The 18,548-nt window shown below is 37.1% G+C and overlaps 1 protein-coding gene across 1 annotated transcript; it reads left to right on the plus strand.

The window, feature by feature from the left end:
* Window positions 1-17,155: 17,155 nt before the first annotated feature.
* Window positions 17,156-18,076, plus strand: LOC116585753 (olfactory receptor 2AK2-like). Its single transcript, XM_032335014.1, has one exon. It carries the CDS (start codon window positions 17,156-17,158, stop codon window positions 18,074-18,076), a length of 921 nt encoding a protein of 306 aa, XP_032190905.1.
* The last annotated feature ends 472 nt before the right edge of the window (window positions 18,077-18,548 follow it).

The raw sequence follows: 18,548 nt of genomic DNA on the forward strand, positions 1-18,548 counted from the left end.
TGTGGGAATCGGGACAGCTAGGACAGGGGCTTAAGTCCCTGGTCCCAGGACAGCCTCCCCTGGTGCTGAGCCAGGGAGAGTGTGGCGGAGAAACCAGGTCTTGGTCCCTAAGCCTCCAGCGCGCCCGAGAACATGTGGGGTCCGTTTCCTGTGAGGGGATGGGAGCCACGCCTGGCAGCAGAACACGTGAGCCATGCTATAGAGCATGAGATACTCCCCTGAAAGAGGTACAAAGGCCCAGCCAGTGCGCTTTGATATGTGCCATTGTTTCAGAGCCCAAGACGCCTGCACCAAACTCCCCCCGCAGAGAGGTGCGCGAAGTCCCAGCCTGGTGCTCTCAGACCTGCGCCCCTTTCTCAGAGCCTGAGACCCACGTGCGAACCTCAGCCTCCCCTGAAATTGGTGCGCGCAAGCTGGGCGCTCTTAGACCCAGAAAGACCAGGCAATCCCAGCCGGGCCAGCAGGAAAATCTCAGTGTGTGATTGCTGCTTGGAACCTCTCTGGCAGTCTGGTGCTGCCCAGACAACCACCACTGCCTTGGCTTTGGGTACAAGCAAAAGATCCTGCATCCACAGGGACCGCGAATTGTAACCTGCTCTGCCAGTGGCCAAGGGGGAACTTATTTAGGCCCTGCAGACAGACTCAGGATTCTCTCTGAGAGGGAGATCAGGGTGCGGTTTGTTTTCCTCGAAAACTACAAAAACCATCAAAAGCAGTCAAAGTGAGAAAAAAAAAAAAGTGAACAAACATAAAAACCGCCAGAGAACAAAAGCCTGAAAAAAAAAACGAGTTTCCTCAGAGACCACCCCCTTGAGGGGGGTGGGAGGACTTAACTCAGGGAACATCATTGACTGAAAACCCAGGTGGCAGGCCCCACCCCAGATAAGAAACCTATAAAGAAAAAAAAAGGACTATAAGAGAACAACCACTACTTCATAGGAAAACTTTTATTTTTCATTCATTCCCACTAATCAGATTCATTTTTTTAATATATAGGTATTTTTTAACCTATATACCATGACAGCAAGCTGTCCAGTACATCAAATTCCATAATAACCTTCTAACCTGAACTTTTTGATACATACACCTATGTTTTTCTTTTGCATTTCTACATTTTGAATTCCTTTTTTTTGTTGTTGTTAATAAGTGTATGTTTTATTGATTTTTTTCAGGTTATTTATTTTCAGAAAACCAGTATTCATTATTTTTTCACCACACCCAGTACTCCATGCAATCCGTGCCCTCTATAATGCCCACCACCTGGTACCGCAACCTTCCACCCCCCCACCACTACAAAACCCTCAGATTGTTTTTCAGAGTCCATAGTCTCTCATGATTCACATCCCCTTCCAATTTACCCCAACTCCCTTCTCCTCTCTAACACCCCTTGTCCTCCATGATATTTGTTATGCTCCACAAATAAGTGAAACCATATGATAATTGACTCTCCCTGCTTGACTTATTTCACTGAGCATAACAGTCCCATCCATGTTACTACAAAAGTTGGGTATTCATCCTTTCTGATGGAGGCATAATACTCCATAGTGTATATGGACCACATCTTCCTTATCCATTTGTAGCATGGAAAGAAACAAGATGCCCTTCAACGGACGAATTCCATTTTTTTTTTTATTTTAGTTTAGTTTAGTCTAGTATATAACTTTTTATTTTTATATTCTAATATTCATATAGAGTTAAACTTCAAAGTAATCTCCTTTCCCCAATAAATACTACCCCTATAGGTAAACCAATTTTTAATCCCCCTTTATCTTTGGAAAGTTGAGTCCTTTAACAAAGATATCAAGATACATCCAGGAAGAATCAAAACAACCTTCTTCACACACACTGAGAATTTATAACCACTCTCCCATCTTATTCTTCCACCAGTGCTTCTGTGTTTTTGTGTTTGTCGTGATAGTATATAAATCTTACACTTGGGGTTCTTTTTGACGAGGTTCTTCCTTTATTTGCATATTTTTTCTCTCATATACTTTTATCAGTATTTTTGTTTGTTTTTGTTTGTCTACTTCATAAATCTTACCTTGCAGCCCATTTGGGCTGAAACTTCTCTTTCATTTTCCCTTTCTTTCCTGTCTCTCACTCTCTCTCTCTTTCTTTTATTTCATTTTCTTTTTCTTTTCTTTTGTCTCTCATTTGGGTGGGGAATCCTGATTGCTCAGAAGTGTTCCAGGGTGCACCTTGACTGCACCACGGTGGATACATCCAGCTACATCTGTTCAGTCATCTCTCAACAAAATTACTAGGAGGAGGAATGCCCAACAGAAGAAAAACACAGAGGATGGACCTACTGCAACAGAGCTAACGGCTATCAACATAGACAATATGTCGGAAAGAGAATTCAGGATAACAATTATCCAGGCAATAGCTAGGTTGGAGAAAGCCATGGATGACCAAATGGAATTGATTAGGGCCGAGCTGTAAGTGACGAGAGATGATGTTCACAATATTAGGGCAGAGCTTAAAGCTATAAGGGAGGAGGTTAACAATGCTCTCAATGACTTCCAATCTAATCTAAACTCTCTCAAAGCTAGGGTAACTGAGACAGAAGATAGAATTAGTGATCTGGAAGACAAACAGGTAGAGAGAAAGGATCAGGAGGAAGCCTGGAATAAACAGCTTAGAAACCACGAAATAAATGATGCCATAAAACATTCCAATGTCAGAATTATTGGAATCCCTGAAGTGGAGGAGAAAGAAAGAAGTCTAGAAGATATAGTGGAACAAGACCAACATAAAAATTTTCCCAATCTCGCAAATGGAACCAGTGTTCATGTACTAGAGGCTCAACGGTCTCCACCCAAGATTATACATTCCAAAAAAACAACACGACACCTGATAGTCAAATTAAGGAATTATAATTGTAGGTATAATCTCTTGAAAGCTTCTAGGGCAAAGGGACTCCTTACTAACAGAGGAAAGCCTATCAGAATAATCTCAGACCTGTCCGCAGAGACCTGGCAAGCCAGAAAGGGCTGGCAAGATATATTCAAGGCACTGAATGAGAAGAACATGCAGCCAAGAATACTTTATCCAGCAAGACTGACATTCAAAATGGATGGAGAGATAAAGAGTTTTCAGGACGGGCAAGACTTAAAAGACTATGCAACCACCAAGCCAACACTGCAGGAAATATTATGGGGGGTTCTATAAAAGAGGAAAAACTGTAAGAATAGCATTGAACAGAAATATAGAGACAATATACAGAAGAAGGACTTCAAAGGTAACTCGATGTCAATAAAAACGTTACTATTAATAATCAGTCTCAATGTGAATGGCCTAAATGCGCCCATAAAATGGCAAAGGGTTGCATAATGGATAAAACGACAGGACCCATCCATATGTTGTCTACAAGAGACCCATTTTGAACCTAAAGATACACCCAGACTGAAAGTGAAGGGATGGAGAAGCATTTTTCATGCCAGTGGGCCTCAAAAGAAGGCTGGGGTAGCGATTCTCATATCAGATAAGTTAGATTTTAAACTAAAGACTGTAGTCAGAGATCCAGAAGGACACTACATAATCCTTAAAGGAACTATCCACCAAGATTATCTAACAATTATAAATATCTATGCCCCCATTATGGGAGCAGCCAATTACATAAGAAACTGTTAATCAAGATAAAGAGTCATATCGATGTGAATACACTAATCATAGGAGATCTTAAAACACCTCGCTCAGAAATACACAGATCATCGAAGCAGAAAATCAATAAAGAAACAAGAGCATTGAACAACACATTGGAACAGATGGACGTCATAGATATATACAGAACATTCCACCCTAAAACAACAGAACACTCATTCTTCTCAAGTGCACATGGAACCTTCTCAAGAATAGACCACATACTGACTGGGTCACAAATCAGGACTAAACTGATACCAAAAGACTGAGATGATTCCCTGCATATTCTCAGATCACAATGCTTTGAAACTGAGGCTTAATCACAAGGAAAAGTTCAGAAGGAACTCAAACACCTGGAAACTAAAGGCCCCCTTGCTTAAGAATGTTTGGATCAACCAGGAGGTCAAAGAAGAACTGAAACAATTCATGGAAACCAATGACAATGAAGACACTTCTGTCCAAAATCTAGGGGATACAGCAAAGACGGTCCTAAGGGGGAAGTACATAGCCATCCAAGCCTCCCTCAGAAAAATTGAAAAATCCAGAACACAGCAGCTGTCTGTACACCTGAAAGAACTGGAGAATCAACAACAAATCAAACCAACTACACACATAAGAAGGGAAATCATCAAGATTAGAGCTGAGATAAATGAGGTAGAAACCAGAGATACAGTAGAACGTATCAATGAAACTAGAAGTTGGTTTTTTGAAACAATCAATAAGATCGATAAGCCACAGGCCACACTAATCCAAAAGAAAAGAGAGAAAGCCTAAATTCATGAAATTATGAATGAAAAGGGAGAGATCACAATGAACACCGAGGAAGTAGAAACAATCATCAGAAGTTATTATCAACCGTTATATGCCAATAAGCTTAGCAACCTAGATGAAATGGATGCATTCCTGGAAAACTATAAACTCCCAAAATTGAACTGGAAGAAATCGACAACTTGAATAGACTCATATCTAGTAACGAGATTGAAGCAGTGATCAAAAACCTCCCAAAAAACAAGGGCCCAGGACCTGATGGTTTCCCTAGGGAATTCTACCAAACTTTCAAAGAAGAAATAACACCTATTCTCCTGAAGCTGTTTCAAAAAATTGAAGCAGAAGGAAAACTTCCAACTCTTTCTATGAAGCGAGCATTACCCTGATCCCCAAACGAGGCAAAGACCCTACCAAAAAGGAGAATTTCAGACCAATATCATTGCTGAAAATGGATGCTAAGGTTCTCAACAAGATCCTAGCCAACAGGATCCCACAGCACATTAAAAAGATTATCCACCATGACCAGGTGGGATTCATCCCTGGGCTACAAGGATGGTTCAACATTCGCAAATCAATCAACGTGATAGAACAAATTAATATGAGAAGAGAGAACACCACGTGGTCCTCTCAATCAATGCAGAAAAAGCATTTGACAAAATCCATCCTCTTTTCCTTACTAAAACACTTCAAAGTATAGGGCTAGAGGGGGCATTCCTGAATTTCATCAAATCTATCTATGAAAGACCCACAGTAAATATTATCCTCAATGGGAAAAAGCTTGCTGCCTTCCCGTTGAGATCAAGAACACAACAAGGATGCCCACTCTCACCACTCTTGTTCAACATATAATTAGAAGACCTAGCAACAGCAATCAGACAACAAAGAGAAATAAAAGGTATCCAAATTGGCAATGAAGAAGTCAAACTCTCTCTATTCGCAGATGACATGATTCTTTATATGGAAAGTCCAAAAGACTCCACTCCCAAACTACTAGAATTCATACAGCAATTCAGCAACGTGGCAGGATACAAAGTCAATGTGCAGAAATCAGTGGCTTTCTTACACTAACAATGAAAATACAGAAAGGGAAATTAGAGAATCGATACCATTTTCCATAGCACCAAGAACCATAAGATACCTGGGAATAAACCTAACCAAAGAGGTAAAGGATCTGTACTTGAGGAACTACAGAACACTCATGAAAGAAATTGAAGAAGACACAAATAGATGGAATTCCATTCCATGCTCTTGAATCGGAAGAATAAACATTATTAAAATGTCTATACTGCCTAGAGCAATCTATACTTTTAATGCCATTCCAATCAAAATTCCACCAGTATTCTTCAAAGAGCTGGAACAAATAATCCAGAAATTTGTGTGGAATCAGAAGAGACCCCGAATCGCTAAGGAAATGTTGAAAATCAAAAATAAAACTGGGGGCATCACGTTACCTGATTTCAAGCTTTATTACAAAGCTGTGGTCCCCAAGACAGCATGGTACTGGCATAAAAACAGACACATAGGCCAGTGGAACAGAATAGAGAGCCCAGATATTGACGTTCAACTCTATGGTCAATTAATCTTTGACAAAACAGGAAAAAAATATACAGATGAAAAAAGACAGTCTCTTCAATAAATGGTGGTGGGAAAATTGGACAGCTATAAGTAAAAGAAACTCGACCATTCTCTTACACCGTGCACAAAGATAAACTCAAAATGGATAAAAGACCTGAATGTGAGACAGGAATCCATCAGAATCCTAGAAGAGAACATAGGCAGTAATCTCTGCGATATCTGCCACAGCTACCTCTTTCAAGATATGTCTCCAAAGGCAAAGGAAACAAAAGCGAAGATGAACTTTTGGGACTTCATCAAAATCAAGAGCTTCTGCACAGCAAAGGAAACAGTCAAGAAAACAAAGAGTCAACCCTTGGAATGGGAGAAGATATTTGCAAATAACAGTACAGACAAAAGGTTGATATCCAGGATCTATAATGAACTCCTCAAACTCAACACACACAAAACAGACAAGCTTATCAAAAAATGGGAAGAAGATATGAACAGACACTTCTCCATTGAAGACATACAAATGGCTATCAGACACATGAAAAAAATGTTCATCATCATTAGCCATCAGGGAGATTCAAATTAAAACCACATTGAGATATCACCTTACACCAGTTAGAATGGCCATAATTAACAAGACATGAAACAACATGTGTTGGAGGGGATGTGGAGAAAGGGGAACCCTCTTCCACTGTTTGTGGGAATGCAAGTTGGTGCAGCCTCTTTGGAGAACAGTGTGGAGATTCCTCAAGAAATTAAAAATAGAACTTCCCTATGACCCTGCCATTGCACTCCTGGGTATTTACCCCCAAAATACAGATGTCGTGAAAAGAAGGGCCATCTGTACCCCAATGTTTATAGCAGCAATGGCCACCGTCACCAAACTGTGGAAAGAACCAAGATGCCCTTCCACAGATGAATGGATAAGGAAGATGTGGTCCATATACACTATGGAGTCTTATGCCTCCATCAGAATGGATGAATACCCATCTTTTGTAGCAACATGGACGGGGCTGGAAGAGATTATGCTGAGTGAAATAAGTCAAGAAGAGACAGTCAATTATCATATGGTTTCACCTATTTGTGGATCATAACAAATAGCATGGAGGACAAGGGGTGTTAGAGAGGAGAAGAGAGTTGGGGTAAATTGGAAGGGGAGGTGAACCATGAGAGACTGTGGACTCTGAAAAACAATCTGATGTGTATGAAGTTGCGGGGAGGTGGGAGGTTTGGGTACTAGGTGGGGGTATTATAGAGGGCACGGATTGCATGGAGCACTGGGTGTGGTGAAAAAATAATGAATACTGTTTTGCCGAAAATAAATAAAAAATAAATTTAAAAAAATAAACATTAAAAATATATATTATATGTTTATAAAAATTTTAAAAATTAAAAAATATAAAACACTATGAAATACCACTTACACAATTTAGACTGGCAATAATTTAAAAAAAGGGAAACAACAAATGTTGTGAGGATGTGGAAAAAGAAGAACCCCAACACTCTTCGTGGTGATGCAAGCTCTTACAGGCAACCCTAGAAAACATATGAAAATTCCTCAAGACGTTGAAAATGGAGCCACCCTAAGTCCAAGTAATTGCACTGGTATATAGTTACCATAATGATACAGATGCAGTGAAAGAAGAGGCACATGCACCCCAATGTTCGTAGAGGCAATGCCCACAATAGCCAAACTGTGGAAGGAGCCAAGATGATCTTCAAAAGATGAATGGATTAAGAGGATGTACTTCACATATACAATGGAAATTACAGAATCACCCGACAGAACTGGAGGGGATTGTGTTAAATGAAATAAGTCAAACAGAGAAAAATAATTGTCATATAGTTTCTCTCATATGTGGAACATGAGGAAATTTTGTGGAGAACCATAAGGGAAAGGAGGAAAACTAAAAGGGAAAAAATAAGAAATGGAATTAAACAATGAGAGACTATGGACTCTGGGAAACAAACTGAGGGTTACAGAATGGAGGGATGTGGTGGTAACCAGGTCATGGATATTAAGGAGGACATCTCTTGTGGTGATCCTTAATGAATTGAACAGTATAACAAAAACGTGTGATATACTACATATTGGTTAACAGAATAATAATAACATAATAATAAAAAATAAAAAGTGAGAGTCAATGTTTTTAACTAAGTGTTGCATGTCGAATAACTAGAAGAAATAAAAATAGGATATATGTACTCACTGTAGTAGGAACCCTCTAAAATACTTTATATTCAAACATGGCAAAGGTTAAATTACATAAGTGTATATTTTCTTTGAGCTCTAAACTATCTTACCCTGACTTTCTAGTTATTGTGATTCTCTTTTCCTTTTTTGAGTTTAAATTCAGTTAGCCAACATATAAAACATCAATGGTTTCTGAAATAGAGTTCAATAATTCATTGGTTGCATATAAGTCCCAGTGCTCATCACATCATGTGCCCTCCTTATAACCCATCACCCAGCTTCCCAAACTCCACCCACTTCCACTCCAGCAACCTCAGGTTGTTTCCTATAGTTGAGAGTTTCTAATGGTTTGTCTCCCACTCAGATTTTTTTTCTCATTCAGTTTTCCCTCCCTTCCCCTATGATCTTCTGTGTTGTTTCTTATATTCATCATATGAGTGAATCCATGTAATTTTCTTTCTCTAATCCTCTTATTTCACTCAGTTTTCTACCTTCCATTTCCATCCTCATTGATGTAAATGATAAGATTTCATATTTTCTGATCTGATGGCTGAGTAATATTCATATAAATATATATATATATATAGTTATTTTTCTTCTTTTTTCATTTCTATGTCAATGGACATCTGGCTCTTTCTGGAGTTGGGCTATGTTAGACATTGCTACCAAAAACAACGGAATTCTTCCTTTGGAACACTGCATTTCTATATTTGGAATAAATGCCTAGTAGTGTAATTGTTGAGTCATAGGATAGCTCTATTTTTAAAACCTTGAGGAACTTCCATACTGTTTTCCAGAATGGCTGCACCAGCTTCTATTCCCTCCAACAGTGCAAGAAAGTTCCCCTTTTCTGATATCCTCAGCTATGTAATGTAATTCCCAGTCTTGTTAATTTTAGCTTTCTGACTGGTATAATATGGTATCTCATTGTGGTTTTTGTTTGTATTTTCCTGACTTCTAGTGATATTGAGGCTTTTTTTTATGTGTTTGCTGCCCATATGCATGTCTTCTTTGGAGAAGTGTGTCTTCTGCCCATGTCTTCTGCCCATTTCATGTGTTCTTTCCATTTCTTGACTGGACTGCTTTTTTGGTGTTGAGATGGATAAGTGCTTTATAGATCTTGGATATAAGCCCTTTATCTGTCATGTCATTTGCAAATATTTTCTCCCATTCTGTGCCTTACCCTTTAATTTTGTTGACTATTTCCTTTATTGTCCAGAAGCACTTAATCTTGAAAACGTCCTATAGTTCATTTTTGCTTTTGTTTCCCTTGCCTTTAGACACATGTCTTGCAATAAGTTTCTTGGATGAGGTAGAGCAAGTTGCTACCTGTGTTCTCTTCTAGGATTTTGATGGATTCCTGAATCACATTGAGGTCTTTCATCCATTTTGAGTTTATCTTTGTGTATGGTGAAAGAGAATGTTTTCCTGCATGTGGCTCTCCAGTTTTCCTAAAGCCATTTGTGGAAGAGACTTTTTTTCCCCAATGTATACTCTTTTCTGTAGTAGAATGCTCTTTAGCCTTCAAGTATTTGAGTTCCTTCCACATCTCATCTTCTAATTGAGTTCCAGTTTCAAAGCATTGTGCTCTGAAAACATGCAGGGAACAATCCCAATATTTTGGTACTGGTTGAGACTCGATTTATGACCCTGTATGTGACCTTTTCTGGGGAATATTCCATGTGCACTTGAGAAGAATGTGCATTCTGTTGCTTTTAGGATAGAATGTTCCATATATATCTGTGAAGTCCATCTCACCCACTATTTCATTCTAAGTACTTGTTTCCTTGTTGATTTTCTGCTTAATCTGCCCATTGCTGTCAGCAGGCTTTTAAAGTCTTTTGCTATCACTGTGTTATTATCAATGTTTTTCTTTAATTTGGTTATCAATTGGCTGATATAATCGGCTGTTCCTAAGTTAGGAGTGTATTTAGAATTGTTATATCTTCTTGGATAGTTCCTTTAAGTATGATGCCATGTCCCACATCATTTCTTATTACAGGCTTTGTTTTAAAATCTAATTTTTCTGTTATAAGGATTGCTATCCCAGCTTTCTTTTGATGTCCATTAGTATGATAAATGGTTATCCACTCACTTTCAATCTGGAGGTGTCTTTGGGTTTAAAATGATACTCTGGTAGACAGTAAATGGACAGGTTTTTTTGTTGTTGTTGCTGTTGTTTTGGTTTGTTTTGTTTTGATTTTAATCCAGTATGATACCCTGTGTCTCTTGATTGGAGCATGTAGCCCATTTACATTCAGAATAAATATTGAAATATATGAATTTCGTGCATTGTATTAAGTATAAATTCTCTGAGTCTGTATATTATCACTGTTCGTTTCTGGTCTATGTTAATTTTGGGCTCTGTTTTTGCTTAAAGGAACTCCTTTTATATTTCTTGCAGGGCAGGTTTATTGATCATTATTTAGTTAGTTAGTTTCTGTTTTTCCTGAAAGCTCTTTAGATCTCTCCTTCTTTTAGCACCCTGAATATATCATGCCAGTCCTCTCTGACTGGGTATCTGTGGTTAGGCCTTCTGCCATGTCTAATGTTCTTACCCCTATAGATTAAGGGCCTCTTTCCCAAGCTCTTTCCAGGATTTTCTTTTTGTCTCTGAAATTTGCAAACTTTGCTATTATAAGGCAGGATGTTTATCTATTTTTATTGATTTGAAGGGAGGTTCTATTGTGCCTCCTGGAGCTTAATGCCTGTTTCCTTCCCCAGATAAGGGAAGTTCTCAGCTATTATTTGTTCAAATGTATCTTCTGTTCCTCTCTCTTTCCTCTTCCTCCAGGAACCCAATTATTATATATTGATTTTTCTTATGATGTTGCTGATCTTTCAAATCCTCCTATGAACCAGTATTTGTTTCTCTCAGTTCCTTTGTCCCCCCTCATTTTATCTTCTATATCACTAAATCTCATTTCCATTTCATTATCCTAGCAGGAAGTTCCTCCATTGTTATTGAATATCAGGAAAACCCTCTTTTAGTTTTACCTGAGTAGGTCTTAGTTCTTTTATTTCTCCATTAAAGGATTCTTTAGAGATTCCTATGCTTTTTTCAAGTCCATCTATTATCTTTATAATCATTATTCTGAATTCTAACTTGGAAATTTTAGTAATAGCCATAATTATTAAGTCTCTGGCAATTATCACTGCCTTTGCTCTTTTTTTCTGGGAACTTTTCCATCCTTTTACTTTGTTCAGAGAAGAATAGAAGAACAAGAAAGCAGAATACAAGAATAACAACCATGAATCCACTGAAATATACACTACACAAATCAGAAGAGATCAGGAACCAAAAAAAGAAAAAGAAAAGGAAAAAAAGGATAATATAATAAAACAGGTGGACAGAAGATATGATACCCCAGCTCCTGAGTGTATTTTGTTCCATTTGTTAGAAGACACTAGATCTCAAAATTGTTAAGAAAGAAAATCTTACATGTATTTGGCTATAGATAGAGACATTCAAAAATAAAATTGAATACAATAAAAGGCTGCCAAATATTTAAAAATATATAAAATGTAAATGTAAAAATGAAAATTAAAAAAATACTTTAAAAAAGTCAATAGAATTAGAAATTATTTGAAAGTGGAAAAAATAAAAGAGGAGAAAAAGGAAAATGATATTTTAAACTGAAAGGCTAAAGAATCACTAGAAGAAACCCCAAATTCTATACACTATTTTCCCCTAGCACAGGAGTTTCTCAATCCTGAGTGGTCTATAAACTTGGTATTCACCTGACAATCTTTTTGGTCTTCTGGAGTTAGGACTGTTGCACTGATTTTCAGGGCTTTTTCCTGGAGTCAGACCTGTTTCACTGATTCTCAGGTGCCTTTCCTAGCTGCAGTTGCACTGTCCTTGCCAGAGGCCCAGGCTCAGTGTAAGTGGCTCTGTGTTGCTCTAAGTGCCTTTTGTTCCCTGAAGGCATTCAGCACTGCTTTAGAAGATGATAATACAAATGGTGGCTCCCTCATCTCCAGACCTGGAGCTGAAGTATCACACACCCAGTCTTTGTGTGTCCTCAGGGAAAAGCAGTCAGTTAATTTTGTCTCCCTTGTTTCTGTCTTCATTCTTTGTTCACTCAGCCTGTGAAAAAGCATTTTTATCTGAGACACATAACCCCAATTTGAGTCTCCAAATTCTGAAGACCCTTGAGGAACACATCTGCACCTCCTTCCTGGGGAATGAAGAGGTTCTCACTGTGATTCTGCCACTTGCTGGGCTCCTGCTAGGAGAGTAGTTGACCAATCCTGCACTGGTTCATGGTTTATGGCATCACTGAGCTGAAAGCCCACTCCTGGCCTTGCTAATTGCAACCAGGTTCCCTACTCCAATGCCTGGGAACTCTGGCACACTCAGGAACTCCATTCTTTCTTTGACCCAAGGGATCCAGAGATCACACAGTTCTCCCTAGGATTCTGCCCCACATTGGCACCTAAGAACCTTTCCGGCTGGGACATCCCTTACCAGAGCAGATTTCTAAAAGTTCCAATTTTGCACTCTCCAATGATATCACTTTCCAGTAGTCAGCTTATGGAGGCTCGCTCCCCCTAAAGTTTATCTTCCAATATATCTGCTCATACTCACTTTTCTGCATCTCCCACCTTTCTGCAAAAAGTGGTTGCTTTTCTATTTCTAGAATTGCAGCAATTCTTTTCTTAGATCTCAGGTTGTATTCGCTGATGTTCAGAATGGTTTGATAACTATCAGGCTGAATTCTGGGGACCAGATGAAATGCAGGGACCCCTACTATTCTGCCACTTTCCCATGATTCTCTTTTCTATTAGTTTTTCTTGTATGTCTCAAATCTGAGCACAGGTGTTGCCATATATTATCCCATAAAATTAGTTAAGGAGATTGACTAGTTAAAATCCAACCTCATTTTAATTTCTGACAATTAACTATTATTGGCATAGAAAAAACATTAAGTGACTATCTTGCTATTATTTAAATTTCTGTCTCTGAACATGGGCACAAATAGCACCTTAAGAACTTTAAAAAACCTAATCCTAATTCTGTAAGCAAGCCTATATTCTTAAGATTTCTGTATCCAAAAAAAAAAAGAAAGAAAGAAAGAAAGAAAAAGCACTAGTTAACAGGTAATATTTCTTATGTCATGTAAATCCTTAGAAATTCTTACCTATTTTTACACACAAAAAATCCAACTCTATATCAGTTAGTTATTAATAATGTAGAATTTGGGACACCTGGGTGGCTCAGTTGACTAAGCATCTGCCTTTGGCTCAGGTCATGATCACTGGGTCCTGGGATGTAGCCCCACATTGGGTTCCCTGCTCTGTGGGGAGTATGCTTCTCCTGCTCTCTCTGTCTCTCCCCACCTGCTAATGCTTTTTCTCTCTCTCAGTTGCTTCCTCTCTGAAATAAATAAATAAAATCTTTCTTTAAAAATAATGCAGAGTTCAGGGTGCCTGGGTGGCTCAGTGGGTTAAGGCCTCTGCCTTTGGTTCATGTCATGATCCTGGGGTCCTGGGATCGAGCCCCACATTGGTCTCTCTGCTCGGCGGGGAGCCTGCTTCCTTCTCTCTCTCTGCCTGCCTCTCTGCCTACTTGTGATCTCTGTCTGTCAAATAAATAGGTAAAATCTTTAAAAAAAAAAAGAGTGCAGAGTTCAAATCCATGTGTATATTCTGAAGGCAAAATTAAGTTAATTAATACTTTTTAAAACACTATCAGATAGGACTGGCAATGTCATTGTTTTTCATTTTTACAAATATATGAAAATATTTGGCTAAGTCTTATCTTTTTTTTTTTTCTTCTTTTTCTTTTGGAGCACTGACATCAGCTCTAATGAAGCAACAAATGGAATGGGTAGTATGTGCTTAATTGTGGACTAGAGACCAAGTTTTCCCAAAAGGGCTGTTGAAATCAAAATGAGTTTCCACCATCATTAGGCAGTTAGTCCATTTGCCTTAAGAGGTTAAAAATCTTACATAAAGGGGGCCAAATGTCTGTGTGTGTTTAAGTTATTTTTTCTACTAAATTTATTATGCTAAATGATCAAAGTTTTGTTTTCTATGGCAAAAAATAAAATAAAATTGTATAGACTTAGGGTACATTAACAGTTCCTAAAATAAGTTTCAAATTAGAGACTTAAGTATGAAATATATTTGAATTTCTCTCCAAATCACTTTTTTTTGCTGTTTTTCAGATGAGTCACACTAAATAGCTTGGTTATTCAAAGTATTTTTTTTTCTGCCTGTGTAACTACATATTACATATAATACATATATAATATATAAAATATATATAGTGTAGTTTTACTACATTACTACATTTTACATACATTACTACATTTCCTACCTTTACCATATTTTTCATACAAATCATGTAGTTTTACTAAAATTCCTTTTTCTTTCTTTCTGTCTTCCTTCCTTTCTTTCTTTCTTTCAGTTGCTGTGATTGCAACCCTCACATAGGTTTTAGGGATCCTTCCTATATACACTATTGCAGACACATCTTTCATTCTTTTTTAATGCTTAACTTTAAAAACAAAATTCTAGAAGAATGAGACACAGCTCCACATGAGGGTATATATTTCAAAACAAATGACCTTTAGATTATTTTATAAAAGTAAAGAAAAATTTGTTTGTTCATCCAGGAGAAACTGTACAATTTTAAGGAAATATTTTTTTCTTTAGTTTCAAAGACATGACTTGGTGGAGAGAAAAAAATCTTCATAGTATCAGTCACTCAACTGTCAAACAAGTGTTTAATCTGCTGAGTTCTCTGAGGTAAGTGAAAAGAATTTGGTGTGCCTTGATGAGTTTAATACAACCTATATAGAAAAGGAAAATATGCAATTAGTATCAGACATGCTATTTAAAGTAATGCATTTCATTTTGAAGTTTATGCAGTGTGAATTCTATTATGCATCTCACATGCAGACTTTCTCAATGGGACTATTTTTGAGTTGGCTATGTTATCAACATATTATTAAACAAGAGGTAAGTATCTGAGATTTGTTTGGTCTTATACTGAACTTGAATCATCCCAGGCTTAATGGAAAAAGGAGATGAAGGATATTTTGATGCAATGAGATAGGACCAGAGTCTGGTAGCACTGTATACCACTTACTTAAAGAGTATGACTTTGAAGGGGCTAGTGAATATATTTTTTTTCTTTCTTCTTGAAGCTCTAACATTTTACATTATGTTTAGCATAAATTTATATGCAACATTTTTGAAATAATTGAACTATGAAAAAGAAGTAAAGTATTTCAGGAAATAAAAAAATACATGGTGAAAATTTAATGTGACTCAATTAAATTTCTTGTACATTTTATGGTTCCGTACAGGTCATGATTATAATTAGTTATATTTTGAAAAAATCTGTTTTCATACTTATCTTCTTACTGACTGAAAATATGAAGGCGATAACACATTTTCTAAATGTATGGCTTCCATTTCTACACATTGCTTTAATGTATATCTCCTATGAGTTACCTAATTCCTTTACTTAAAATAAAATTTACACTAAAATGTTTTAATCAAAGCAGAATTCAAAATTCAAGGAAAGTGTGGAAAATGCCAATAAAAATATGTGTGGACTGTAAGAATCATGAGGTTTTTATTAGTATGAAAATAACGGTAGATAGAATTACTTATTTTATAAAATTGTTTAGGTAGAAATTTCTGACTTTCAGTTTATGGATCTGATAATATTAAGCTTGTTCTGAATTCAACTATGATAAACACATTCTTTAATTTTGCTTCCCTTCTCCTGTCAAGTTTCCAGTTTGGGTGTAAAACAAACTTAAAGATGATGCTATTTTAAATTTCCACTTTATGTTGAAATTTTAAGATGTTGAAGGGCATCTTGGCTCTTCCCAAAGTTTGGCGATTCTGACCATTGGTGCTTTGAAAGTTGTTACTTAAGTCATCAGAGCTACCTGATAGAGTTGTTTTAATATTGGGAATTGTAATTTTTAAATTATATTGGTGAACATAATATAAGAGTTGTCAGGCTTCAATGTATTTATTTTATGTTAATGTAATTTGAAAAATTTGCAAAATTTTGAAAAATTACATGGAGTGTAACTTCACATGTGGAATTTCATCCATTCCTGAAAAGTGTTTTTGGTTGTTGGAAGAGGAGTCTGGGTGTTAGAGAATTTCATTTTGGAGGAAAGTAGATGCAGGATACCTTTCAGGTGATTCTCATCTTAACACATGCTTTTGTCCTATTTTCCTCTTTTATTGAGTGAAAAATTTTTTTATTATTTATAATACATTACTGTGGAAGAAACTAAAATTAATTTCTCGAGCTTTATGGAAGAGTTTCACAGAATTTAATCTTTTTAACGCTTACCATATTATTACCTTTTGGAATCAGAGGTGCAGAAAAAAAAAATAAAACTGAATAGATAACTTCGTATATGCTTTAGAAATACCCATATATTCTGGACTTAAAGACAGGAAAAAAGAGAAGAAAATATGTATTTTTCAAACTGGATGGAAATTTACAGTGTGTTTAGTACTGTCATAAATTAATTGGTATATGAAGTGTGATTAATGTATTTGATTATCAAAAAATATAGAGCTTGAGGAGAGTATGTGTTGTAACAATTACTGGGTACTATATAAGACTGATGAATCACAGACCTGTACCCCTGAAACAACTAATACATTGTATGTTAATTAACTGAATTTAAATTTTAAAAAGGAGCTAAGAAAAGTGAGTAAGAAATTCTCTAAAAGTCACCCTGTGTGTAAAAACTTTGATTTATTTCTGATCATAAGGAGTTTGTTATCTGAAAGTTACCAAATTAAGATAATTTTGTTTTCTATTCATTTTGGGTAGAAAATCAAAGTAATGTACCATCTGGATACTTTATTTGGCTGAGGAAATGGTCTGGATGCAATTCAACTCATTTAATAATCTTTCCTTTTTTATTAAAGGGCAGTCCTTCTCTTTGCATGGAATCTTTAGATAAGATCTGCTCTGATATTGGGAATCAAACTATGAAGACAGGAAATCAGAGTGCTGAAACAGATTTTATACTCTCTGGTCTTTTCCAGTTTGGTCAAAGGGATGCTTTCCTCTTTGTTGCCATTGTAATTATCTTTGCAGTGGCTCTGATGGGGAATATCGTACTGATTCTTCTCATTCGACTGGACACCAGACTCCACACTCCAATGTACTTTCTACTCAGTCAACTCTCCTTCATGGATATAATGAACATTTCCACCACAGTGCCCAAGATGACCACTAACTTTCTGTCAAATAGTAAGACCATTACTTTTTTAGGCTGTGTGATTCAAACATTTTTGTTCATGGTCCTTGGTGGAACTGAAGCCCTTCTTCTTGGTTTCATGTCTTATGACCGATATGTAGCCATCTGTCACCCTTTACACTATCCCATACTCATGAGCAAGAAGATCTGTTGGTTCATGGTTACATGTGCATGGACCAGTGGTTCTATCAATGCTTTAATACACACATTGTATGTATTTCACCTTCCATTTTGCAGATCACGGCTCATCAACCACTTTTTCTGTGAACTTCCGTCTCTATTACAACTGGTGTGCCAGAACACTTCCATTTATGAGTATACAGTTATTCTGAGTTGTCTTATTATTCTGCTGCTACCATTCATGGCCATTCTAGCATCCTATGCATGTGTACTTTCTGTCGTTTTTCAGATGAGCTCAGGCAAAGGACAGACAAGAGCTGTTTCCACTTGCTCCTCTCACCTGATTGTGGCAAGCCTATTCTATGTGACTGGTCTCTCCACCTATACAAGACCACACTCCTTGCATTCTCCAGAGCAAGATAAGGCAGTGGCAGTGTTTTACACCATTATCACACCCCTTTTGAACCCGTTTATCTATAGCCTGAGGAATAAGGACGTTATTGGGGCCATGAGAAGATTGTTGTCATAATGGATATTTGCATATGAAATGTCACATTGGGAACCCCTTATTGATTGAGATCGAACAACATAGATTACTTTGCCTGGATATTGCTTTGGAGCATTAAAACCCTGAAAAATATTTTAAAAATAAATAAATTGATAAATTTATTGATCCCTGAGGTATTCAGAATGGGTTTATTATATGTATTGAAACTGGATAAATTTCCAATCTGGAAGCAGGAAAAATGGTGCTGTTGTCAACATTATCTAGCTTCTGAAACTATAGATTTCATGATCATCAACTCAATGTTTGTGTCTCATGACTATTTTTCAGTGTGTTCCTTAGTATCTGAAATGCAATGAAAAGGAAATATAACCTATTCAAACATGTAACATTGAAAGGATCAATGCAAAGGGCGCCTGGTTTGTTCAGTGGGTTAAGCCTCTGCCTTCGTCTCACGTCATGATCTCAGGGTCCTGGGATCAAGTCCCTCATTGGG

Source organism: Mustela erminea, chromosome 3 (genome assembly GCF_009829155.1).
Source record: "Mustela erminea isolate mMusErm1 chromosome 3, mMusErm1.Pri, whole genome shotgun sequence".
Taxonomy (NCBI): domain Eukaryota; kingdom Metazoa; phylum Chordata; class Mammalia; order Carnivora; family Mustelidae; genus Mustela; species Mustela erminea.

Excerpts from the sequence above, each read along its gene's own strand:
- LOC116585753 (XM_032335014.1), top strand. The coding sequence starts at position 17,156 with ATGAAGACAGGAAATCAGAGTGCTGAAACAGATTTTATACTCTCTGGT.